The sequence below is a fragment of the Myotis daubentonii genome, chromosome 2 (genome assembly GCF_963259705.1).
Source record: "Myotis daubentonii chromosome 2, mMyoDau2.1, whole genome shotgun sequence".
NCBI classification, from domain to species: domain Eukaryota; kingdom Metazoa; phylum Chordata; class Mammalia; order Chiroptera; family Vespertilionidae; genus Myotis; species Myotis daubentonii.
In genome coordinates, this window is record NC_081841.1 from 181,790,188 (window position 1) to 181,808,101 (window position 17,914).

General features: G+C 38.0%; 1 protein-coding gene across 1 annotated transcript in view; it reads left to right on the top strand.

Annotated features, from left to right (window-relative positions):
* UBAC2 (UBA domain containing 2) overlaps positions 1 to 17,914 on the top strand; it is a 146,912-nt gene that overhangs the window by 114,407 nt on the left and 14,591 nt on the right. The window contains 2 exon segments of the mRNA XM_059685029.1: positions 3,670 to 3,793; positions 7,362 to 7,409. Of these exon segments, the coding sequence (XP_059541012.1) occupies positions 3,670 to 3,793; positions 7,362 to 7,409 (172 nt within the window).

Here is a 17,914-nt window from a genome sequence, read left to right on the forward strand (position 1 = left end):
ACAGTATAAAGAACAGATGTTGTCATAAAATAAGGAAAAGAAAAACTGGCCAATGACTAATAGCATGATATTTTGTGAAGTCTGTGTGTGTAGAAATAGCAGTGGAAAATTTCTACAAAACAACCTATATGACCATGGTATGAAATGTGTGCTTTTGTATTATGGGTGTAGGTGGTCTGGTATTTAGTCATAATTGAAAACTACACAGTGATTAATAACTTCTAAGGAATTTTAAAACTTCTATTGGTATATAAGATATAAACTGTGGTCATTAAAATTCCCATCCATATTTTTTTAGTTTACATTGAAATATAACTTCAAACAAGAACTCTGCTTCAGATTTTTCATTATAACATCACTATTTACACTTTATTGCTGAATGTAAACAGAAGAATTTATATAACTTAAAAAACATGTTCTGTTGTGAGAGATCTCAAATGCAGCCAAAATAGAGTTTTCTTATTATTGCCAAGAGACCAAAAGGCCATGTTTTGAGCATATATATGAAACCATGTATTTTAATCCTATTAAAAACAATAAAACAAGGAAAGAGGCTTTTTTTTTTTAAGCAAAAGGCAAATTCTGCTGTATGGTTTTACAATTTTAAAGAGAAATTCATTTATTCGTGAACGTTTATTGAGCAACTATTTTGTGCCAGGCAATGTTCTAGATTGTGGGGGTAAAGCAGCGAAAAAAACTGACAGCAATCCCTGCCCTCGTGGGGCTTCCATTCTAGTCAGCGAGACAGATGAGAAACAAGTCACATAGCAGAGTAACCAGTTATAGGCGCTATGGGGAAAGGGAAATAGAGCATGCCCAGTGGGGATGGGGCTGTGAGGTGTGGCAGGGGCTGCAGTCTGGAGTGGGGGGTTGGGGAGGGCTTTTCTGAGAATTTGAGTAAAGACATGGAGGGTGGAGTGGAGTAAGTGATGTCCTTATCTGTGTGAAGTTGGCCAGGAGAAGAGAGCGCATGCACACGCGTATGCCTAGTCCTGCTTGAGTGAGGTGCACCCTGGTCCCATGTGTCTGGATAAGCAAGAGTGAGTGGTAGGGAGACCAAGTAGTAGAAGATCAGGTTTGAGGTGGGACACAGGCCTGACTTTGGCTTTTACTTAACGGTGGGGAATCATTGGAGGATTTTAAGTCCAGGAATGGCTAATTTATACTTTTTAATGAAAAGAATGCATAGCTGCTTAGTCAACTGTGTTTGGGTTCAGATGATTTGAATTGAGGGGGGAAAAGGGGAGGGGAGGGAGGGAGAGACCAAACAGTTCTTTTGTGTAGAATTGAGAACAACAGTTTAAATAAGTCTCTGCTTATTAAAATTGCTTTGTTAATTTATTTTAATCCAACAAATAATAAGGGTCTATATTAGGCACTAGGGGAGGATGCAACACTAAATAGAACATGGTGCTTTCTCACAGAATTAATAGTCTAATGGTAGTTTTTAAAGAACCTATATAGTTCAAGTCTGTATCAAACAGCTGTTCAAGAATAAGGATAATTTCATTGCCCCTAATTTAATGAGCTCCTATGCCAGCCATGGGCAAACTACAGCCCGCGGGCCGTATGCGGCCCGTTTGAAATGAATAAAACTAAAAAAAAAAAAAAAAAGACCGTACCCTTTTATGTAATGATGTTTACTTTGAATTTATATTAGTTCACACAAACACTCCATCCATGCTTTTGTTCCGGCCCTCCGGTCCAGTTTAAGAACCCATTGTGGCCCTCGAGTCAAAAAGTTTGCCCACCCCTGTCCTATGCTCTGTCAAGCACTGTGCCAGATGCTGGGAGGACCAAGGGATGCATTTCCTTCCCTGCCATGGGGTATGCTCAGTCTAGAAGGCGGACCAGACGAGTGAGGCATTCATGACGGATCCGTTGTGCCGTCTCCATACCTCTGCTGCCCTATCCCTGTCGTCGTCCTCACAAGAATGCGAGAGGCTGCATCTTATGCATCTTTGTGTCTCCAGACCTGACCCAGTGTCTGACACTTGGGTGTTTACTGCTTGGGGTTTTCCCAGCATTTGTTGTGTATGCCTGTTGATGCTGTTGCCATTAGTCACATTTGCAGTATACATTTGCTTTTGTTTTGTTTTTAATATTAGAATTGAGAGAACAGTGAATGATTTTTTTAAATAACCCAATCTCTATCAATGATGAGCTAATGTACAAGCGGCCAAGAGAGTCCTGTGTTTCTACAAAAAGTGCAGTGAGGACATTTCTTTGTGGAAGTGAAGAATATTTCTTGTGTTTTCTTATGGTAAAGAAATAGTTCTTTATACTGATGCCACTCACCCCCAAAAATGGGAAAATAAAAAATTGACAGAGTAATTAAGCCAAGTGTTTAATGGAGAATGGGTGCTAGTGTGTGTCCAAACTCACTCATGTTGTCTGCCTAGCCCTTGTAAGAATGTGAGTTTGCGATCCTGGAGCTAATTCCTTGAGGTCAGCGACTGCTTTTTACTCATAGATATAGAAGGAGCTCCTATACCTGGCCTGCTGCCTCTTACAGAGTGCCCAGGTGATTATTGAAACAGTGAAACTGGGGTAGCTTTGAGGGCAAAGAAGAGAGCTACTCACCACCAAGAGGAACTGGAGAAATTGCTGAAAAGAATTGAGTGTCCTCAACAAGAGAGTGAGAAGGACATTTAGGTTGAAAGAATAACCCATGTTAATGAATAAGGGCCTAGTGTGCCCAGGGAGCATCTTTGGGGGCTGGAAATGAGAGGGAGGGGCCAGGTTAGGGGAACAGAGAGGACTCAGTTGTGGGAAACTACACTGGAATTGGAGGGCTTTGCTATTTCATGCTAATATTTCACTTTCCTCTTTGGATACTGGGGGTCTGTGAAAGAAAGGGTTTTAAATAGGTGTGTGGCATGATTGGAGTTGTGTTTTGGGAAGAAAATACTGTTAACAATGTTAAGAGATGGATTAGAGCAAAACTTTTAAGTCTCATGGCTTGTGATTTTTTAATATGTCCAGGTGAGGGTATCAAATTGAGTTTCATAACCCAGGTGAGGGGACAGGCAGACAGTCTGGGACTCACTTCATTTTCTTAATTCTAGCCATGGAGGCTTGTGATTATACAAGGAAAGACTGGAGCAAGAAGAAAAGACTATAAGGGAGCCTTGAGAGGGTATAAGAGTGGTAGAAGAAACATAGGGAGACCAGCAAGAAACAATGTTTAAGACAAATGAGGAAGGAATATGAGGAAAGTAGGGGGCAGGAGTGAAAGGGATGTCAAGTGCTGTGGTGATATATGGACAAAGTCTGAAATGAAGCTTTTGCACTTAACCACGACACGTTATAATGTGTATTGCTTTTGGTTTTCTTTCATTAGATTTTAAGTAATTCATGGGAAGAATCATAGGACCAACTTTACATTTTCTCACAATTAATTCCTGACAATTAATTAGTAGATGCTAAACCACCTTTTTGCAATAGTTCTGGGATAGTTGACAAGGATTAAATTTAAAGAATGTTATATACAATGCAAATTATTTCAGATATGATGCACATTTAGAAGGCAAATTGTGTATGTGTATCTAGGATCATGCTTTCATACTAAAGTAAAATTAATCAGTGTTACATCAAATACATATTAGCCATTGGTATTTTTAAATGGAGTGTTATACTATAGTGATTTTTTTTTATTTGTTTGCATAGCCTGGCACCTGTGTTTGCTCTGTTTGTACCATTTTACTGCTCCATACCGAGAGTCCAAGTGGCACATATTCTGGGCCCGTTGTCCATCACAAACAAGACATTGATTTATATATTGGGACTGCAGGTACAGTATGCATTTTTATGTTCACATTTCTTTAACCAGATCTTTTTTTTCTTTTCTTTTTTTTTTTTTTTTGGTCTTTTTCTCATTTGATCTCCTTGAAAACAATGTTTTTTCCCATAAGTTTGGCTTTATGATCTATATCAAATGTTCAAAGGAAGTGTTACAGAATGAGAACATCAAGGTATAGAAGGTACTAGAATACTTTCATAGCTTTTAGAATCTGATAAGAGCTTTCACTGTAATTCGTATCAGTGGAAAATATTTTAATTGTACAGTTGCGTATAAGTATTTTCTCAAAATCATAGTATGAAGTGGAAACAAATGAGAAGAGTCAAAAGATGGAAAGTGGAAAATCACTGTCAAAATTAATTTATTGAATATGGTGTTACAAATAAAGCTCTGAAGAAGAAACCAGATACGCTTTACCAACCCAAGCTTTGGGCTTTGCTTTGTCAGCTTTACAACTTCTATGTCACATAGGCATGACAGCAATGCCACCACCTGCTAAATGGTTTGAAATGAAGACCATTAGGGTACTTATTATTTGACTTAAATTGAAAAAAGTTATTATTACCAATATTCATAAAATATTGATTACTCTCTTCTGGGCTCCAGGCCCATTGATACCTATGATTTTCAGTTTTCTACCTGTAATACTAGTATTTGTCACTTTTCTTGCACTCACGGCTTTTGATATAAAACTTTTATTATGCTATTTTCTGTGGTACCATGTGTAGCTTGGCCTTTTGATCCACTGTTAATACTCATAACATTCCTTTTCCCACATATATCAAACCAGATAGTAGTGTCTCTGTAAAATGCCCTCCTCCCTCCCCTTTTAACCTTTAGCATTTCCTCTAACTTCTCTAGTCTGCTCTCATGTGTTATCAATGGCTCATCTGGGGTGGGTGTTCTTTTGATCACTTTTACAACCGTTTCTCATGAAATGTGTTTATTCCTCATCTCTCAACCTGCATAGTGTTACAGTCTCCCTATCCTTCCTAATATTCATATAATGTAATAGCTTATTTCTGCAGTTACTAGGATTTGCTGTGACATGTTTTGGGGTGTTTTTTTTTTCTTTTTTACAGTGTTACATCAGAAGGCAGAAAGCAGTGATAGAAGAGAGCTCTGGGCCTGGGGCGGGAGACCCAAGCTCTAATTCTAATGTGTCACTCACTAGCCTGTGACTTGGGTCAAGTCATAGAAGTCTTCTGAGCCTCATGTTGACTCTATAGTTCCTTCCAACTCTAATGTTATAGACCGACCATCTTTGAGGGTGAAAAACATTGTTTTATTAATTATGGAGTAGAAATTCAATGGAGCATTGTGTAAAGTCTTTGGAGCCAAAGTGACTTGGTTTAATTACTTGCTCTGATAATTATTTGCTTTGTCTATCACCTTTTCTGAGCCCCCATTTTCCCATATGTAAACTGGGGATAATATCTAGCTTACCGGGTCATTTGAAAGATTAGAGATCATAGTATTGAGTGTTTAGGGTAATCTGAACAGATAATAAGAACTAAGTCCATTGGTTCTTACTAATTAATAATTTATGTCTCTCTAGCTACCACCTTTGGTGTTCTGAAATTATTTTGTGGGTTTTTTGTTTGTTTTGTTTTGTTTTGGTGAGGTAGAAGTTGGTATCTGTAAGTTGAGGTGGAGATGCCTTAGTGACTTTTTGATAAACTCTAAAGTCCTTAACATGAATGTTATCAGGGTTCTTCTTGCCTATCCAGTATCAACTCCCACCCCTCCCTGGAAGTGAGTATCAACCCCTTCTTCTCAAAGTTCTTATTCCCTCTCTCCCTCACCCCCCTCTAAAACTTTGCACATGTTTCTGTTCCTTTCTGTCTTCCACACCACAGCTTCTTGAAGCCACAGACATTTGATGAATGAATGACTTTAATCATTATCAGAAGAAGAAAAATGTTTGTGAAGAGTTATTTAAATATCAAATGGCTTGGGAGGCAGTCATGTAATGCTGTATGCTAGGGATGGGGAGGATGAAATGAAGTGAGTTGTGATAACCTGTAGTTAAGGAGTCAGAAAACATACACACTGTCAAAACATGCAGAGACCCAGTTGGGACTAAAAATGCAATAAAATGAGGGGTTGAAGAGTCCAAAGGAAATAATTTTTTATTAACAGAATTAATGATACATTCATCTTTCTCGTGTATGAGCCATAGTACAATGGAGCCATCATAAGCACAGGGCAGTTGAGCCAGACCACTGGGGCATATACTCACAGCTCCACCACCCACCAGCTCTTTGACCTTGAGCAAATTACTTAACCTCTCCGTTTTCTCATGGGTAATATAGGGTTAATAATAGAACTTACCACTCCGGGTGATTAGGATTAATGTATGAAAAGCATTAAGATCACAACTTGGCACAGAAGTGCTATGAAAGTGTTAACTATTTTATTATTCTTTATATTTTTAGAAGAAAGCTACAGAAAAATATTTTCTTTTAAATAGAATAATTCTCATCCTTGTTACTACCAGTCATTTAAACTGAAAAATGATTCGTGGTCGATCAAAGGATTAAATTTTAGATCAAGGGATTAAATTTAAAGTAGCAACCAACGTTCATTTCTACTTAAGCTAGCAAGTGCAGAGCTTGTCCGCGGCCTTTGACTTGTGCTTTGTCATTGTTTACCTTTGTGTCTGTCTTCTTTCTATGTATCTTTTTTTTCCATGTATCTTGGTATAAATGTGTAGAACTTTGAGGTTTCCATCCAACACAGTGTCAGCAATGAACCTGGCTATCCTGCTTTTTCTGTCTGAGCAGAAGTACCTAAATCCTGATCTAAAGATCTAAATGTGAACAAACACTAGATTACAAATCTTTACTTTCTTGCAGGAATCCTTTTAAATGTCTTACGACTTTTTTTTTTTTTTTAACCCTGAGCACAACACTTGGATGTAAATGATTTAGAAAGCAAAGGGAGAGAGATTTCATGAGGCTTAATTCTAATTACTTTTGCCATTAATTAACTTTGATATCACTACTTAGCTTGCTGTTCCTTGGAGGAACTGGGATGAGAATATCAACAGTTACACAGAGTAGCATTGAACATGGACCTATATACTTGAGATCTTCCCATCTAAATTTAGAGTAGCTGTGATGAGAAATTAAAATGAGAAAATTATGTGAGCTAATATTGCATATCATTTAACATCAAACTTTGGATGGTGACTACATATTTTTATATTGTTAATTCTAATAATTCCTTTATATGTGGTATTTTACTTAACTAATCTACATTTGTAAATGAGAATATGCATGAATTTTACTTATTTTTCTTTGCATGGGAGTGGTCCAGGTTCAACCAATGCATTTTAGCTATGACGAGTGGAGGTCTTGGTTAAAAAAGAGAAAAATTAATATATATTATTTTCTTTTAAATAATGGAATTGATATTTATTAATTTTCTATTTGTTTATATTATGATATATAAGTAATTCTTAACATAAATGGTTATGATTATAATTATGTAAACATTAGTATGCTGTGACTGGCAGTTGAATTTAATTTTTAGTTGCCTTTTTTTTCTTTTATAGCTTTTCACCTCTGGTTCCTACATCTGGATTGTAGCCATAAGTGGACTTGTAAGTGTGATTCCCTCCCCTCCCTATTCCCTCTCTTTTCTGAATAAACTTTAGGGAAAATGTCATATTTAGATTATTGGTCATATTCAGTTTTCTCCAACATTTTTTAACCATATTGGGTTCTGTCTCAATGCTACTTCCTTAGTGATAAAAAAAAAAAAAAGGCTGATTACATGGACAGTTGAGGTGAAGGAAGCCTATTTTTCTGTTTTCAAAGTAACTTTGATGCAAGTTTTAGCTGAGTTTATTGTCAGTGTTATTTTAAAATTACATTAGTAGTTGAACTCATAGTAGGAAAGAAATGACAGAAAAAGAAAATGAAGAAGTTGGGTTTACTAAAAATAATAAGAGGTATTCTTCTTGTTTTGTTACGAGATTTTGTCATGCAAAGGAAAAAAACAAGGCCAAGTGGAAAGTCAGGTGGATTGGAACTGACAAAAGATTCATTGGGGTGTGCGGCCAGAGAGGGAGAAGTGAATGAGCCTGAGGATTGGAGTGGTGTCCTCATTCTTTGTGCTAGAATGTCTTCACCTCGTCCATCCCCATGCTGCATTTGTCTTAAACTCTACTTATGAGGTATTTAAAGAGACATCTAGAACATGAAATTCAACTTTACTTTTCATCCATGACTTAAATTTGAACCCTCAAATTTATATAAATATAAGTTTATAACTATATGGAATATAGTTTTAGTTTCTTTCTTGGAAACATCAAATAAAATTACAAAATGGATTCATACTAATATATAGACATCAAAGAGACCTTTGGAAATAACTATGCAGTCTACTATAGACGTTTTAATTTTAAGTGAATTTTATCACTATAACTGGTTTTCCGATGAATGGTATTTTGGGCTATGTGTCATTATTTTAAGCCTGCTCACTTCTCTCCTTCCTTTATGCTCTATGTATTATTCCTTTGTGTTTTTTCTTTTCATATACAACTTAATCCTTCATTCCCCACAGTTTCCAGGCAAAATTCTGGGTATTGAAGTCACTTTGCTTCCCTCTCCATAAGATACCAGATACCTGATTTGCTTTAGGACCACAGCACTGAACTCCACTGTGAGTTCTTTGAACCATCTGAGCCACCTGGTATTCTTAAGACTTGTGGTGACTTAGAGACAGCCTGACATCAGAATGAGCCCATGGGCACAATTGCCAGGCTCTCCCTAGTCTAATGTCATTCCACTTGAACTACTAGTTTGATTGACAGCTACTTAACTAGCCTGTGAAAATAGCTCATTGCTTTCATCATTAAAGCAGCATGAGAATTTACTATTTCGTTCATGATACATTTTGTTTCTCTTCGTAGTGATGGTTTCACTCCTGTTTTGGATATTTTTCTAAAACATTCAAGAATTTGTGAAGTAACATATTGTATGCCATTTTATCGTGTTAATTTACTATTGATTGATTTGTTCTCATTATCCAAATACTTCTTTAATAACTCATTATGTGATTCAGTTTTAAGACATCTCATTGTCTTTCTTTAATTCTGTTTTCAGACTCCTGGTTTAAATTAAGAGCTAGCTGACACCTCAGATAGTTTAATTTTGTGACATTCAATACTCTAGAATTGGTAGTTGCATTTTTCATCTCTTATTCTTTTTAAAATCTAAAATACACATGTGAAGGCACAGGTTTTTTTTTCAGTACACATGCTTAACAGGTAATAAGGTGCTATTTCAATTTTTTTAAGAATCAGAAGTTTAACAAATTTTTAACATAAAATTCCTTTGTTTCAGAAGAATAAATAGAATTACACAGCATTTGGAGTGTAATTTCCAGATAAATTTAGCATTTAAATAATCCCACTATTAATAAATACTTCTGAGCCAAATGAATCTTCACTTTTTACAGTAATTAATTCAGCCAATGTTATTGACCTCTCACCATGAACACAAATCTGATAAATCTTCATATCAGCCTTGTTTATTATTATTCCACCATAATCAGATGATACTATGTTTATTTCAAATTATTAATATTAGTGAAAAAAATCAGACCCAGTTTTTCTTCAAGATGTACCATAATATCAGTGCTTGTTAAGAACTTAATGAATATTTCTGACTTTTTTTCAGGAAAATACATTTTATTATGAAATATTTAATATAATATGCTATACTTTAGATAAGTATAATTATAAAGGATATTAAAATTATTTGTGAATATTTGGTTTACACACCAATGATTATAGGATCAAAGTCTAAGATTCACAAAGCCACAGCTTGTCCCAGATGTCTGTTGCTCAACGTGACTTCTCCTCTCCCCATGTATATCAAGTGACTTCCCTTTTTTTGGTTTTAACGCTAAATAAAATACTAAAAATAAAATAAAATTCTTACTACCAAAAAGAAATGCACAGATGGTATTCAGTGTTTGGGGGGGATGTTAGAAAACCTGTTGATGGAATTTCTCCTTTTAGCATTATAGCCATTAATTCTCTTAGCATACTTGTCTGTGTTAAGGAAGTAATTTTATTTCAATCTGGCAATTATGTGTTGTTTTTTTGAGAGAAAGCTTTTTTTTTAAAAAAAAAAGACATTTGTGTAAAACGTAAGTCATATGTTATCTGCTGTCATAGAAACCAAAAACTTTACTCATGTTTTCTGGAAAGCTGCCAGCTTTGAATTTAGCTTATTTTCTTTAGTTATTGGTGGATTACTTGGGTTAGGCTAGTTTTTCTTGCTCCTTGTGTCAGTTACTCTTAAATAATCATAAATGTTTCTTAAATGATCATAAATATTTCTGATCATAAATGTTTTCTTGCTCCTTGTGTCAGTTATTCTTAAATGATCATAAATAACTTTAAAATGTCCCACTGATTAAAAGAGGAGGAGGCTGATAAATTGCATCAGTGTCATATTTTACTAGGTGTGATCCAACACTCTGTCTTCAGTGGTATCACAGAAAGAAATAAGGACTAAAATTTTTTCCTGGGTTGATAGGGGAAAATAGTGGTTAACTTACCAGGAGCGGTAATAAATTAGTTTGCCGAGGACAGCTGTCACTCCAGCAGAGATTCCAGCTGCTACCTTTCCTTTATAGGAAAGGTAAGGACATTCAGTTTTGCTTAAAGATTTCTTTGAGATTATTCACATATATCACTAATAACATGTTTTTATGTTACATTGTTTTTATGTTGCACTCATTGGCAATTCTGGTTTTTAATACCAACATTTAATATTTAAAATACTACTGTTTTCATGAAACCTTGCAAAATTGTGATTGGAAAGCTTGGCTGTAGCAGCCAAGTGAAATATTTCCATTTAAGCAAGAAATTTAAAAACGTTAGTATACACCTATTTCCCTCATATTCTCACCATGTTGTTAACTGTTCTTAATGTCTTTGGTGAGAGACCTTCAAAAATATAGGTGCTCTTTTATATATATTTTATTGTCACTAATCTTGTTACACATTAATATTTTTTCCTTTGAGAAAATATTTCTTACTTATTGAATTTTATAAATAAGTTCTGTTTGTGGTTCTGCAGTGAGACTTTGTCTGCACTATGTCTGCACTTCTTCATTTTCTACCATTTTTATGAATCATAATAGTGAGTCATTGCCACTGGGATGTACCCTAATTCTCAAAAACTGAAGTCTGAGCTGATTTTGGCATGATTAAAACAGAAAGGGCCTGCTTCTGCAGATTTTCTTTTCTTACAATTCACATATTTCTCATCTTTCAGTTTTCTTTCAAGATATTTGAGTGAATTAACAAACAGGCCTATATTTCTCAGACTCCAGGCTTCTCCCCTTCAATATATCCCTTTACATTCCTCGTTTCTTGTGTTTGTACCTGTTTTGTACAATATTTTAGACTTTTATTTCTTGTGATTAAGCACCCTTAGTGTGAAAAAAAATCTGTCCTACCAAATAAAATTAGAAACATAGATTGATACCAGATTACCTAGAGGACTTTGAATGTGGTCTGAATTTGTATTTTTTTCTGTAGGTAGTGGGGATCTTTCAAGCTTTACAAACAAAAAACTTTGTGACGGTGCAAGATTATAGAAGTCTTACTAAGGTTTGTAATCAGAGAAGGAGAAGGGGAAAATGAGCAATTTTAAAGGAGTCAGAATGGCTCATTTGTAGGCTATGATTTGCTTTTCTCTCTACCCCCCACCCCCCCACAGTAGTTTTACAGACAACAAAATAAAACATTGTCCTGTGGTGTCTGTTAAAGAAAAAGCACCGAACAGAACCTTATGTTGATTGGCTTTCCAAGTCAAGGTATCACATTAAGGACTAGCATAATCTGTGGAAATCTGAACTACTTTGGAGTAAGTTTTGGAGCTCCCTTGGTGAATGAGAATGGGATGTTAGGTCCTCTGTGCCTTCCCTTGCTTTTCATGTCTTTCTCTTCTCTTCATGCTTCCTTTTCTTCTGTTACTTATCCTTTCTTCCCTTACATTTCTTCTCCAGGTTGACCAAAGAAGGATACAGTGTAGAAGGTCAGATAACACATCTGATGCCCAGGGGTTTCAGTTGAATTTTAAGGATTGAGATTATTTCTAGCAGTTCATTGAAAATGAGCACAAACGCTGCAGAAGGAAGTCAAGGCTGTTTAGAGTTGTGAGTTTGGTTGAGCTTGTGAAGCTATTAGAAGACATTCATATTTAGAGATTACTTTCACCTTCTTATAACTAAAATAGTATATATAAAGCCAACACTGAATCAAGTGCTTATCAGTACGTTGTACCTCCTCCCTAACATTGATTCACTCATACTTTCTGTCTATCCCCCGCCTTTCCTTCTTCTCCAAGTCCCCTTCCCCTATCCTGAACTCAGGTAGCCTGGCCTACTGAGAGAAACCTGTCCTCTGCCTTATCAAGGCAATTGCAACCCAATGCAGGGCTGACAAGGAATGTTTTATTAGACAGGGATTACAAAGGAAGGGAGTGACTAGTAGACTTTGATTTTTAAATGTTTAATGAAAACCAATGAAGTTACACCAATGTCTTGATAAAACTGGCACAGAAGTGCCCTATAAAATATAGCCATAAACACTTTTATTACTACAACACATCTTTAACCTGTAGTCAAAAACCTAGCCTCCTTTCAAATTCTTTCTAAATGTGGCCTCTTGAGGTACCTCTCTCAACTCTGTGTACCATACATATGATTTAGTGACCCTGAATGTTTTACTGTTCCCAAACATCTTGTCCTATATCAGGATTCTGTGCCATTGTGCAACCACTTTCTTTAACAAACACACTACATACCAGGCATTTGTGATGGATTATGTTATTTTTTCAAATACTCTTTGTTCAAAATATTTGATGCCCCCCTCTCCTGAGTCCCTCCATACAGGTCTTCTGCATGCCCCATTAGTATCAAGCTTCACTCCATGACTTAAATTAGACACAAAAATGGCAGCAGGAATGAACGCTTTCTAAGCAGATGTTTTAAGAGGCATTGCATGGTTCCACCATTCTTCTGTTCCCTTTGCCATGAGAAAACCTTGTGCCAGATAGAAGCCCAGATCCCAGAGTGAAGAAGACACATGCAGCAGGGCTGTGGTCAACATGTAAGATGAGCAAGAAATAAATCTTTGTGATAAGCTACTGAAATTTGGGATAATTTGTTATACAATATAACCTAGAAGAAGCAGACTAAGATAGCTCTTTTCTAAGCACTTTACAAATGTTATCTTAATTAGTTCTCACAAAAGGCTGATGATGTAGGGACTGCTATCCCCATTTTATAGATGAAGAAACTGGGGAACAGAGAACTTAAGTAATTTGCCAAGAATATAAGATGATAAGTAGTGGAGACAGGGTTCAAATGCAGATTCCCTAGATTTAGTGTCTATGCTCTTAAGAGATAGCTTTGCATAGCTACATGCAGTTTCTTTCAACTCCATTCCTTCTTTCATCATTAAGTCCCTTCTTTTCCAAGAAAAAAAATTATATTCATTTAAGTCCCGACTCTGAAGTTTTTTCTGAGTCAGCCCTGTCCTCCAGTTTAGCAGTTAGACATTATTTCTTATAATCCCTAGTGCCTAGCACAATGTCTGGCATTTTGTCTACATTCTATACATAATTGTTGAATTTCAAAATTCAATATTATCAAAATAATCTCTGTTTTATAAAACACTGTGATACTTTGTGATTGTCAGGATGCTTTCAAGGTGTGCTGCCTTCCTAGGTTCTTGACTACATCTCTACAGAGGTAGAGAACTGGGTCTTCCCATTTTAAAGATCAGGTTGCACAACTGATAGGTGATAGAGCCAGGACCAAAGGCCAGGTGCTCTCATCCTGGTCCAGTGCAATTTTCTTTTCTTTTCTTTTTTAAATATATTTTATTGATTTTTTTACAGAGAGGAAGGGAGAGGGATAGAGAGTTAGAAACATCGATGAGAGAGAAACAGCTATCAGCTGCCTCCTGCACACTCCCCACTGGGGATGTGCCTGCAACCAAGGTACATGCCCTTGACCGGAATCGAACCTGGGACCCTTGAGTCCGCAGGCGGATGCTCTATCCACTGAGCCAAACCGGTTAGGGCTACAGTGCAATTGTCAAGGCTCTCATCCATGTCTGCTTCAACTTCAAGACACTTATGTACAAAGCTGTTCTTAGATCTTCCCTTTGCTATACCAGTGAGATGAGGCCCTGTTGATCATCAGTGGAGATAGGATTCTGGAGAGAGATCCTGGATATGAAGAAATTTTAAAAGCACGCAGAGGTGCTGAAAGACACATGTCAATGACAGCTTTTTGCAGCTTTCCCTATGAATTTTGTGGGCCAACCAATATCCAAGAAAACTTTGTCCCATTGGCAGCCTCTACTTTTAGCTATACTTTCTCTCCTAAGTTCATCAAGATATTTAACTGGTCCTCCTTCTAATGCATTAAAGATGCAGCTCAAACCTTACCTTCAACAAACTCAACAGTGTTTCTCTCGTTGTATATAAGAAAAAGAAAGTAAAGAATGGCATTGAGAAAGTTTAAAGGATAATTTAAAATATATTTAGCTAGTTCAGTAGTGCTCTTGGTCAAAGGAAAAAGAAATAAAGATAGAGAAGAGGTTGTCAAGAAAACAGCCATCCTTTTTAAGTTTTAGATGATTACTGGTAGATGATCATGTAAATTGCAGCATAGAGCATTTCCCCAGGGGTCTCCACATTGTTTTCCTACCGAGATGGAAAGCCTTGAACTAATCTCTTTAAACTGATTTTTTAAAAATGTGTCTAATGTTTCTTTCTCTTTGGGACTGATTATGTTGATATTTCTCTTCTATCTTGATAATAATATATAGGAAAGGACTGTGGTAAAATAAATACATGTTATTTGGAGTATACGCGTTATTTATAAATAATAGCATCGCTTATCAAAAAGTCTCCTCATGTTAGTTTATGTTAGCTGGAAATGTTTTCAAGGTATCAGAAGTTTTTGTTGGTAAAGATTGTTTTTAGTCTGCTAAAATCTTGCCTCTTTTATAGAATTTAAAAGATTAATGTGTCTAGAAATGTCCAGATCTTTCTAGATCTTCACATTTGCTTTTTAATGAAAAAAAAATATTTTTTTCTGTTTATGAAAGTTTTATTTACATACAATAAAATTCACCAATTTTAAAGGTACGATTTGATGAATTTTTGTAATTGTATACAGTTGTATCACCACCACCACATCAGGATAGAAAATTATCCCCTTACCCTGAACATTTTTTTATTCCTTTTGCTCTCTGTCCTCTCACCCAACAGCCCTCCCCATTTAACCCCTGATCTTCTTTATGTCACAATCTTACCTAATAATAGACAAACATGTAAATTAACCATCCCTCCACTATGCTCACCAGCCAATCAGGAGAGTATGCAAATTAACCCAACAAAGATGGCAGTTGATTTGCATACATAGGCGCCCAGCAGCCTGTGTCCCGGGAACATCATCGGCACCCAGGTCACTCCAAGGGAGGCCCCATGTGGGCCCTGAGCAGCATAGGAAGGGCCTGAGCCAGGGGGCTCCTGGGCAGGGGCAGAGCCAGCCATGGGAGCTGCAGGGGGCCCTTTCCCAAGCCTAAAACCTCGGCCAGAGGCGTTAGGCCTGGGCGGGGGGTGAAGCCGGTGATCGGGGGGGAGATGGGGGTCCCCTGCCCAGGCCTGATGCCTGAGCCAGAGGCGTCAGACCTGGGCGAGGGGCTGAGCCGGCGATCCATGTGAACTACAGAGGAAACACCTTTTCTGACCGCTCATTGGCTAAGCTCCCTGTATGCCACTGGTAATAGTCTTAGTAACTTGGGTAATAAGAATCCAAGAAGATGATGTAGGGTTTTTCCACCTCACTCCTGGAGAAAAAAACGAAGGTCTGCTGCTGGAGGGGCTAAGAAATATCATATCCTGTCCTAGCCGGTTTGGCTCAGTAGATAATGCCTCAGCCTGCCTACCACAGGGTCTGGGTTCAATTCTGACCAAGGGCATGTACCTAGGTTGTAGTCTTTTCCCTGGCTGGGGCCCAGGTCAGCGCTCATGCAGGAGGCTACCAATCAAAGTCTTCCTCTCACTTTGATGTTTCTCTCTGTCTTTCCCTTTCTCTTCCACATTCTCTAAAAATCAATGGAAACATATCCTCAGGTGAGGATAAAATATAATAAAGAAATGTCATATCCTATGAAAGACATATCTTGAAAATGCCTAAAGAACATTGTCATTTTTTCATGGTGAAGGGACTGGAGTCTGTGTTGATGAAAAAAACCTTGCTGGCTGTGGTGACTGGCAGTGGCTGCAGCAGCAGGGTGATGGGGCTGGTGCCTTCCCCTGATCAGCCTGGTCGCCTCCCACAAAGGGAGGCCAGACTGCAGCTTAGGCCCACTCCCCAAGGGGAGCAGGGAGTGGGTCTAAGCCAGGGGTGGGCAAACTTTATGACTCGAGGGCCACAATGGGTTCTTAAACTGGACCAGAGGGCCAGAACAAAAGCATGGATGGAGTGTTTGTGTGAACTAATATAAATTCAAAGTAAACATCATTACATAAAAGGGTACGGTCTTTTTTTTTTTTTTTTTTAGTTTTATTCATTTCAAATGGGCCGGATCCGGCCCGCGGGCCGTAGTTTGCCCATGGCTGGTCTAAGCCATCACTAGGACATCCCCTAAGGGCTCCCAGTATGTGAGAGGGGGAAGGCTGGGCTGAGGGACACCCCCCCCCCCCCGTGAATTTCATGCACCGGGCCCCTAGTTTCATATAATTGGAATTTTATAGTATAAAGTCTTTTGTGTTTTACTTCTTCCACTTAACATAATGTTTTTAAGATTAATCTGTGTTTTATTAATACATCATTCCTTGTTATTGTAAGTATTAATTTATGGTATGGTTGCGCCACAATTTGTTTATCCATTCACCAGTTGATGAACATTTGGGTTACTTCCAAGTTTAAGTTTTTATAAATAAGGCTGCTATAGCATCTGTACACACATATTTGTGTAGAAATATGCTTTACCTTCTCTTGGGTACCTAACTACTTATGAGTAGAATTGCTAGGTGATATGATAATGTATGTTTAGCATCATAAGGTACTACCATGTTATTTTACAAAGTGATTATACCATTTTGCATTTCCACCACCATGCATGAGAGTTCCAATTCTCCATAGCCTTGCCAACACTTGGCATTATCAGTTGTTCTAACTTTGGCTGGCATATAATGGTATCTTATTATTTTAATTTTAATTTTTCTAGTGACTAGTGATATTGAGCATGTTTTCATGTGCCTCCTGATCATTTGTATATCTCTTTTGTGAGGCTCCTGTTCAAATCTTCTACCCACCTGTTCATTGGGTTTCATTTGTCTTCTAATTGAGTTAAAAGAACTCTTTATATTCTGAATATAAGCCCTTTATTGAATATACTAGGGGCCCGGTGCACGAAATTCATGCACTGGGTGTATGTGGGGGGGAGTGTCCCTCAGCCCAGCCTGCCCCCTCTCACATACTGGGAGCCCTCAGGCATTGACCCCCATCACCCTCCAATCACAGGATCGGCCCCTTGCCCAGGCCTGACGCCTCTGGCCTAGGCGTCCGGCCCAGGCAGTGGGGACCCACAGCTGCAGCGGCCCCGCGATGGTGAGCTTCGCTTTAGGCCCAGGCAAGGGGCCCCTAGCTCCCGGGACTGCCAGCTTCGACCGTGCCCAGCTCCCATCGCTGGCTCCACCCCTACTTCCTGCTATCACTGGCCAGGGCGGCAAAGGCACCTGATTTCCGATCATGGCTGGGGAGCAGGGCAAAGGCGGCCCCAGGGCCGCCTTTGCCCTGCCCCCCAGCTCTTAGCTCCCCCCTGGGTTTCCGATCACTGTCAGTGGCAGGGGGCTTCTTCCTGCTTTCCCTTTTGCCTCCCTGCATTGTGCCTACATATGCAAATTAACCGCCATCTTGTTGGCAGTTAACTGCCAATCTTAGTTGGCAGTTAATTTGCATATAGCCCTGATTAGCCAATGAAAAGGGTATCGTTGTACGCCAATTACCATTTTTCTCTTTTATTAGATAGGATTTTGTAAAAATTTTATCCCT